Source organism: Parasteatoda tepidariorum, chromosome 10, assembly GCF_982258835.1.
Source record: "Parasteatoda tepidariorum strain Cologne lab strain chromosome 10, Ptep-v5.0, whole genome shotgun sequence".
In the NCBI taxonomy this organism is placed as follows: Eukaryota; Metazoa; Arthropoda; class Arachnida; order Araneae; family Theridiidae; genus Parasteatoda; species Parasteatoda tepidariorum.
In genome coordinates this window covers 94,817,457-94,827,459 of record NC_141764.1, presented here as the reverse complement: position 1 = coordinate 94,827,459, position 10,003 = coordinate 94,817,457, and the positions used below count along the sequence as shown (strand labels likewise).

The window sequence follows — 10,003 nt, the reverse complement described above, 5'->3', positions numbered from 1 at the left end:
TTTTTATCCAGTAAGCTAAGCCTCATTTTAATTTACTTAATAGCACCAACCACTTGATGAAATTCAGCGAATTCTTCAATAGGTAAAAAAGAACAACAAAAATTCAAACTATTCATCGAGGGAATAGCACGGTTTTATGCATTTTATACATCACTACCCTGCTTCTTTTGCAACAAAAGAACACTCTAGCAATTAGAACAAATTTACGATTTAGCCCGTGCACTGAGAAAAGAAAACACGGTAAAAATTTGCCACTTTTCCCTCGGGTAATTAAGCCTATTGTCGGGAATGGAGGGTAGAAGGGTGGTAGACGGGCAGTAGGGTAGAAAGAAAAATGCGCGTTGTTTCTGCGCACACAGAGATGGCTAGAGCGAGGGAACTCTGGTATCGGTTCAGTCAGCAGTAAGCTGCCACGTTAGACCCAACATGTCACAAGGGTTCCATTCGCCAGAAGGGACTATTTACCTCCGCCGTTCGGATTACACGCACGGAGCGGATCACCCCTTTCTGTATACCCCTCTACATGCAACTGGTGATCGCTTGCATTTATCTACTCTTAGACCATATTGAAGGGCGTATATGTCCTTGCTTTTTTAGACTGTTGAATGACTACTCCATATTTCAAAAAACAATAATGAAAAGAAAACGATTTTATTTTAGAATTATTTTCGTCTGATTTATTATTGCAAACGATCAATTTTAATTATTACAAACAGTCTTTCTTTGATTAATGAAAAACAAATGATTTTTCTGACTATTGCACGAAACTCAGTAAATAATTATTAACTTTTACTTCGACTGCTTTAAGAAGTTCTTCAAAAGAAATTCTACTGCGTAACTGAAGTTGGCTATTACGATCATAAGAGAATCCATTTAGGCGTTCATAAGGTTTCAATGCTGAAAAAACTCTTCATAGTAGGGCCATAAAAATGCTCGCACTTAAATGGGTTTCATTGCGAGTGTTTTATTCTTCAGCAAGGAAATCTAAAGTTTGAATTTGGAAGAATCAGAAAGCAAATGGTGGTGCTAAGCCAAAACTTTTATCCTAAAACCTAAATATAGGAAATGTAGTAAAGATTTGTGACGATTTTCATAAAATGAAGATGATGTGAAATCTTTTAAGATGGCATTACAAAGAGCAATAATGAACTAGTCAAGTCGTATGTGATTGAATAATTCTTTCAGCAATAATTTTTATCGTGTGCTTTGGTGCTCTTTGAATTAGTTGAACTTCTTGTTTATTGTTGAAGAAGAATTACGGCAAAAGCGAAAAAGGAATATTGAGGAATTGAATTTACTGTGATCAATTTTAAAGTGTATGTACTAACTTGTAAGTAACAGAACTTTCCAATTTTTTCTATTAGATTTATATATAAGAGTATAAAAGAAATATCATGATTAGATATTTGAGAACTGTAAAATATATTAATCATTATTATCAAAAGAACAGCGTCAGCATTTATTAAATAGAACACTTCCATAAGAAAATTGTATCTATAAACAGCAATAATTTTCTAACATTTAGTTATAGTACATGACGAAAAGAATTATAAATGAAGCTAAACTATAGTATTAAAGGTTCTCCCTCTGCAACGAATGCGCCAATTTCTCAATTTATTTAAAACTATTTTGTTTAAAAGAATGCGTAATATGTGTTCTTTAAAAAGTATTTCGTATAGAATGAATTGCAAGAATATTAAAAATATTTTCATCTTTTAAGAACTGACAATTAAAAATTTTTCTTGTCTTAAAGCAGACGATAAAGGAAAATTCGTATAATTTGGACTATCTTTGTCGGATATAAAATAAATAACATTTGCAGAAAGAGTAATATAGCCGTAAATGACATGGAACTGAAAACTTACTAATCGATTAAAAGTACCTGTTGAACTATCATCGCAACATCTTTCGTCACTGATTGAGCTGAAGAGAAAAGGGAGATCACTCAGCAGACGATGTCAACGCGCATAAACGTTGAAAACAAAACGATTAATTGATGATAAACAATCCGATTAAAAGCAGGCGATAAAGAGTAATTGATTTTTCTTTTTCATCGTCGTTGATCAGAATACTGGCATCTTAATTAAATTTGCGAACGAAAAGAGCGCTGTTGGAAAACTACAGATTTAGTTAACCTTTAAGAGAACGATTAAAAAAGGAGGAGAGATCCGGTCGATTGAAGATGCCGCGCTCTTTTCTAGTGAAGAAGGTGAAGCACCCTGTTGATCATAGCAACCGGTGGCCTTACCATGAAGCCCCAGCCAGCCCCTCTGAAGCAGCTACACCACCTCAAGGATTCACAATACATTACAACAATGGTATGTGCAGATTTTTTATCACTCATTTTTATTTGAAAATGATGAATTTCTTCATTTTTTTTACTTAGAATGAATTTAGGTAGAACTATTATTGACATTTAAAATCAAAACCTACGAGAAGAAAGGGCAATATCTGGAAAGTATAATAAAAAAAAATATAGCAATCATGAAAAAGTCAATTATTACAAACTATTAAATGTAATAATAATACATTTCAGAAATAATAAATGCAGTTTTTTTTTCAATCATTTTTCTTCAAAAAAAGCATTTCTATAGCTTGGTCTTTGAAAAATAAAATTTGAAATAAGAACATATGTAAAAAATAAAAACCCGGAAAGCATAATTAAAGTAAAATGTATGCTAGTTATGAAGAATTTGTTTATTGCAAATTATTAATCATCAAAGCTATTTTTTGCATGCATTTTTTAAAATTATATATTTAAATTAAAATAAATATTTTGCGCAAATATTTTTTACTACGATGTAAAAATTTAATTCATTATATGGTATGAAAATTTTAACTCTTATTCGGATACAATAAATTTAAAAGGAAAAATGGCTTTACATTATAACCTTCGATTCATTATGAATTTGCATTATTTTAAGTAAACCAATCAAGAATTTAAGTTAAAATCCCGCGAAACGAAATATGTGCCCAGATGTTATTTTAATTTTTTTTTTTTTACATTTGAGAAGTAATGTTTTAACTTCTGTATTAACTGTGAATTTTTCAACTCTCTAAAGGTATTTGTCGTTTTTGAGTGAAGCATAAAAAGGATTAGCTCATTTAAATATCAAGACAATTGTATGGCTTTATTAAAGGCTTTATTGTTATTATTATTATTATTATTATTATATATATATAATATAATATATATATATATAATAATAATAATAATAATAATTCTATATATATATATATATATATATATATATATATATATATATATATATATATATATATATATATATATATATATATATATATATCTTTTTAATTTATAAAGTCCTATCATTCTAAGTAATATATTTTTTTTAGAAGTAAAAAAATGCAAAAAATACGATATCCTTTTTAATTCTACAATTTTACACATTGCAGCTAATTCTTTACGCTTTGTACTCTTGAATTGAGTATTCCCTTAAATTGGTACATGCATTTTCTACATTCAATCGAAAATTTTATTATTTCTTATCATTAGTTGAATATAAAGTTTGGTGGGTTAAAAAATTCTTTTTGGTGAATCCTTAGAGCTATCGCTGCTTTTATAATGCGTATCTCAACTTTTAGCCTAAATAGTTCAAAGCATATTTTCGTTTCAGTAGAAAAAACGGGAAAAAAATACGAAAATATTTTTTATTCCTGTTTACTTCTAAGAAATGTTGGTTGCGATTATTTCATTAATAATAATGTCATCAACACCCTGTCTCACGCTTTTAACTTAAAGATTGTGCTCAAAACCCTACTTTTTTTCTACATATATACGACTGCCGTGAAAAATTGATTATCAGTCATATGATTGGAAATAAAAATTATCATATTCTGTCTCAAATGTTTCCCAAAATCTCTCAACGGCCGTATCCGTAATTTACTCACAACGACATTTTTTTCTCTTCCCAAACAAATTTTAAAAAAATAACATGTTATCTGCAATGTTACATATTTTTTAAAAGTAATACAGTCACACAATTTGCACATAGATGCATTAGTACACTTTGTACTAATAGTGTTCTTTTTATTACTAGTTAAAATATGCGAGACCAGGGTTTCTACCTGTCACGAGAATTTTCGTAACATTTATTCCGAATTTGATGATTTTAAATGATTTTTGAGCTAACTAATTTTTAAGATTAAATTTTTCCAACAAATTTGATATCGAGTAACAGGATTTAGTTTTTAAAAAGAAGTGGTAACTAACAGACCCTGTAAAAGAGTTTTTTGATTGAGACAGTAGAAACTCTGAAACCGGCGATAACCGTCTTCAGGGGTCTGTCCAGACATACTGTGAAGGGTCCTGTTTTTGTAAAATTGTGAAAAACATATTCATAATTTGTGAATATAAAATAATCGTTAAGTCTCATTCTTTAACCAGGGTCCTGCTTTTGTGAATTTGTGCTAATAGGGTCCCTGTTATTGCAAAAATTTCTAAAAACCCTTTCAAGAAGTTTTTAAATTGTAAATAGATACAAGATTCTGCTCAACAATTGCTGCTACTAAATTAGAGATGCAACATACGAATATTTGATATTTATCCTATATTGCTCAACACAGAATTTTCATTTTGGACGAATAATAGAAACAAAGTCATTAACATTTTTAATAATTTCAATTGACATATTTTAAGTAACACAACTCAGTAAGGTATCATTCCAGAATGTGTTACGCATTAAGTAAACTTAAACAATTCTTAAATTCATAATATTTTATTTAAAAAAATATTCTATTTATTAATTTTATGGATGATATAAATGATGAAAATGTCATGGAAAAATATGATTTAATATTAATAAGAATGCGCACAGGATGTTTGTAAAAGTAGAAATATTTTCTTCGAATACTACATTTGGAATTTAAACTGAGGGAAACTTAGTTTGTCTCAAACCGTCTTTCTTCCCCCCTCCCGGGAAGGGTTTATTCGATCAACAAAACAATAATGAAGATAAACAAATTTGTGAAGGGTCCGATGAAAAGATAAATTATTTTGTGAAGGGTCCGTTTTCATGAAGAGATATTTTGTAAAGGGTCCTTTAACGGACCCAAATTTCTTCTAGAAAAACCCTTGGTACCTTTTGCCTACATATCGCCAAAAATCTAATGACTATATTCGTCATTTTCGGCAACGTGACGTGTTAAAATTATATTTTTTTGTTGTGCAGTTTGGTTATTGAAAGAGTTGCAGCTAAGCTAGTTTTTACACTTTAGCTCGAAAAAAGAAGTTTACGAAATAAAAACTTGTACTTCATTACTCCAAAAGAATTAAATACGCATCCACAATGTCGAAGTGCCCCACAATGGTGCAGTTTGTAATTACTCTGTTTGTAATTACTGGTACATTTAATTTAAAACGAAAACTAACTCCATTACTTTAACCATCAAACTCGTTTAGTTTCATTGCGAAAATCTTTTTTATTTAAAAAATAAAAATCTTTCAAACAATAAGCCACAAAATGTTTGCAATAGATATTAAGTCATTCAGTAATCTGGTTTGCTTTAAAATCTGCTATATAGTTGAGTTTTCAATCAAGCGAAGAATAGCAGGAGAAAGAATTACTTTTCCATTCTTTTTAAATGATGTAGAAAGATTTAATTTCATAGCGAAAAATTAGAAATTATAATTTAACACTGCTATTTTTTATGAAAAAGGAATATATTTTTCCACATTTCATACATATGCTGGCACATATATATTCGACATATATACGTAATTTATAAAATATTTCAATGCAGATATTAACTAATGTCATTTGCTATTTGTGGTGCAAATTCTTAGAACTTTCGTGACCTAAATTTGTGATTTATAAATTCTTTCTTAAGTTCTCGTTCAAAAGTTTCATACCAACTCTAAACTAATTGCATTTGTAATCTAGTCCTAGTCCAACTAATTAGTTAAAAGTTTTCAGCTAGCTTCATTATATATATATATATATATATATATATATATATATATATATATATATATATATAAATTTTTGAAAACATGGTGTTTTCTACGAAGATGTAAAATATTTATCATTATTTAAAGAGTAATTAAAAAATTGTCTTAACAAAGAAAAAAAATAAAGAAAAGAAATTCAAATTTAAAGTTTGATTTAAGCGTTCAAATTTCTGAAGAAGCCATTATGATTAAAATATGAAACATTATCCGAATCTATTAAAAATTTTTTGTTAGAAATTTATTTCTTGCTTCAAGTGTCAACACTGTTAAGAATTCTATACCTTTTTTAATGGAAAATTGTAATGAGTGTAGTTTCGTAATTAAATTAGGAATACATTTCCATAACTTTTGAGTTCTAAGTTTTACGGGCTTTGATAGTAACTTTTTAGAAGTCATGATTTTTTTGAAGTCATAATAGGGATAGGAATACATTCATAAAATTATTCTTTAGTTTAAAATTTGACAATGCTTTTTTTTAACAATCAAGTCAAAATAATTTTAAGCCATTGTAAAATATCTATTAAAAAATTTATGCATTATCATTTCTTCAATAAATAAACATGAGACTAATCTCAATAGTTAGGCTTAGTCAGATATTTAAAGATACATATCCCCTTTTTCTAAATATTTTATATTTTTCAAAAGAAATACATTTTCGATTTATTTTAAAATATTTGTTTCTTAAAATATTTTAAGTTTTATTAATGCAAAAATTCTAAAGTCAACTTCGTTTGATGCAAACTTGTAGAATGTTATTTTTATTTTCTGAAGAAAAATTAGGAAGTATCTACTTTATATTTATCTTGAGCGTATTTCTGCAAAAAAAGTATAACTTTTCTTTCAAAGTAAGCTACGTTAAGTAAACTCCAATTTTTAAATAATTTCATATAGTGTAAGCAAGTTAATGCGTATAAAAACAAAACAATGTTTAAGAAAATATAAAAATGGTATCTGACATCAAGAAATTTAACTTTTTGAGTTCAAAGCAAACGAAATAGCAGTCTTGTTCAGGAAATATACTCATTGGATATATACTTATTTGGAAAAATGCTCGAAATAATCATTATTAAAAAATTTTCATCATGCATTAAATTATGATTACTACGGAGTGTTAAAAAGCTTTTTAAAAGCAATTTTCGGTTATTTTTTCAAGACATTTATATTGGATACTTCTAGAAGTTTCCTGTTGTAAAAAAAGTTAGCGTTAAAGCAGCACTGCTTAAAAGGATTTTTAGTAAATTTAATTCTTACTATATGAATTTATTTTTTTAGCCTGACATTCATCTCAATTTTCTTCCTAGAAGAAACATTTTGAGTTTCAAATTAAGTTTTAAATAGAAATGATCTTGCCAGTTTATAATTTATTATCAAAGGAAGTAAATTCAATTACTTATACCCTTATAACAAACATAGAATTCTTTTAAATAGAACTTGAGAACCAACTGTTGCAAAAGCACATTTTTAACTAAACAAATACCATTTTTGAATCTTTCAAAACCGTCTGCTCGATATGCGAAAAATCTTTTGCAAAGTGAAAATTCTTCCGTTTCAATTCCCGATTTAGAAGTTACAAACGAAACGACAAAAGCTTATTCTTTTGAACAAATATTTTAAGATAAGACACGTACCCTTGAAGAGGGTTAGTGGGTAGCTTGAAAGAAATTTCTACTTTCCATCGCTCGACATCGAACGGCAGTCTAAAAATAACGCAGGGAGGTGTCTCGAATGCTTTAACGAAATTCCACACTGTTCTTAAAAGAACGTTTTTCCCTTCTAAAATGTAATTTAATACGGGATGTATCTTATTCCTTTTCTATTGTTAGTGGATCGATATTCAAGTGGAAAATCTTTTTTCGAGGGAGGAGGTAAAAATGGATATTCAATTATTGATCACACGTAAATTATAATTTAATAGCATATCTATAAATTTTTTAAGCTTCAAAAAAATTCCCTTTTTTCTGTTCTAACATGCCGACAACGCTTATACAATATATATATATATATATATATATATATATATATATATATATATATATATATATATATATATATATATATATATATATATATATATATATATATGTTGCACTACCGTGTTAACATTTCTGCTAAAAAGTCGGAATTTCAGTTAATAAATCTAAAATATTCGATATTTACACCATTCAAAATTATACTTTTCAAAATTATACTTCTTATTGCACACACATATACTTAAAAATACAGAATTGAAAAGAAAATTCAACTGAATTAACGATTTTCATTCCAGGCTCTAAGGTGCCGTAATAAAATTGCCAAATTTTTTCACATTTATCAGATTTTATTACAGATTATAAAATAATATTTTGCTGTTAACTTTTCCAAAATCGTTACCAAAACTTTTCATTGACAATTACCAAACTTTCTTGTCTTCCCATAAAGCCAGAATCACGATAAATTTCACCATATTCTGGTAGTTTTTACCATATTTGTTTTCTCCGTAAAACTGGCGTGTCTGATGCAATTTGGTAAAAAAAAAAAAAAAAAAAAAAAAAAAAAACGATTTAATCGTTTATTTATAAATTTTTTTAAAAATAAGAAATTTTTATGTTCCTATAGAACTATATTTGAAAGACATTAAAACTTATTTGATACTCATGAATTTTGTTTAGTATTATTTAAAGAATAAAAGATAATAAGCAGAATATAATTGTTCAATAATTTCCGAACGCTATTCATGTGTTGAAGGTAGTGGCTGGCGCAGTAGAGCCATTTTTGCCTTTTGTGGCAATAAGCCAACCATGAAAGGAATATAAACATATTTCGATCGTAAAATTCTTGTTGTGTATAAAAATGAGCGTTTTTAATGTGCATTTGAATAAATTGAAACTGAAACATTTCAAATTCTAATTATCACTCCAAATATTCTGTTTAAAATTGGTTTTTTACTCTAACCATTGCACTCTACAAAATTAATAAGTTTTTATCAAAATTTTCTGTTATAAAGCTGTAAAAATACAATGATGCCTGAATTGTCAGAAAGAAAATCCTGATATATTCTCTGGAAGAAAAAAAAGAAAATTTATTTCATCAGAAAAATAAAAAGAAAGATTAAAATTGGTTAATTACAATCAATTACAATCAAAGTTATGAATTAGTTATTAGTCATCAATTACATTTAAAGTTTATTATTCATATTTAAATATTTCTGATTAAAATTAATATAACTATATAATATAATATAGAAAAAATTGTTAAATATTGTCAAATATTTCTGTCTGATTTATTTTGGTAATCTAATATAATCCTAAATATTAGATAATACTTGAAATGTAGGCTGAATTCTAAGTTTGTAGAAGTTTTAAAAAGCAATACGTAACTTGTAATTTTTGAATATTTATGTGATAACAATTTCCCCCCCCCCACTAAAACAACATAATGTAATAGGTTTATCCCTTTATTTTGTTATCTACAACTATGTTGCAAAATACGCATTAACTAAAGGTCATGCTAAGGAGGAAAATGCCTCTTTACTTCCTCTTTCCCATTTTGTAGATTCTCTCTTTAAGAAAGAATTGAAGAAGAGAGAAAATAAAAATTGTAATAGAGCAGAGAATACCTGGCCATTTAAGATGAGTCTGTTTATCATTCATACGATGAAAAGACGCCAAAGTGAATGCAATTTTGTAAAGAGTGTCTTTTATGACGAGTTTTCTTGGTGTAAAAAGATCTGTCTACAGAAAGTTTAATGTCTGTTCTTCTGTTTGCTCTGTTAAGTTTTCCTGTTAGTTTAATGCGTGGGTTATTATAATGATGTTTAAAATTAAGCTCCGTTTTGCGACTTGCTTTAGTTTAACTGGTACACTAAATCATGGACTATTCACACAAAAAAATATATTAGATACTTTTATACAGATTTATGTTTAAAAAATTACACTGCGCTAAATAATTACAAACGAAAAGTTTTAAGGGAACATAGAACAAAACAAAAAAGTGCAATTTTATTCGATTATTTTCAAATTTTAATAGAATAATACTTTTAGCATTAATAGAAGT

The 10,003-nt window shown here is 27.6% G+C and overlaps 1 protein-coding gene across 1 annotated transcript in view; it reads left to right on the top strand.

The window, feature by feature from the left end:
* The first annotated feature begins 389 nt into the window (after positions 1-389).
* The window catches only part of LOC107456893 (uncharacterized), a 95,996-nt gene continuing 86,382 nt past the window's right edge, over positions 390-10,003 (top strand). Inside the window, exon 1 of the mRNA XM_016074868.4 lies at positions 390-2,318. Within this exon, the coding sequence (XP_015930354.1) occupies positions 2,183-2,318 (136 nt within the window). The 5' untranslated portion in view covers positions 390-2,182. The remainder of the gene's footprint in view (positions 2,319-10,003) is intronic.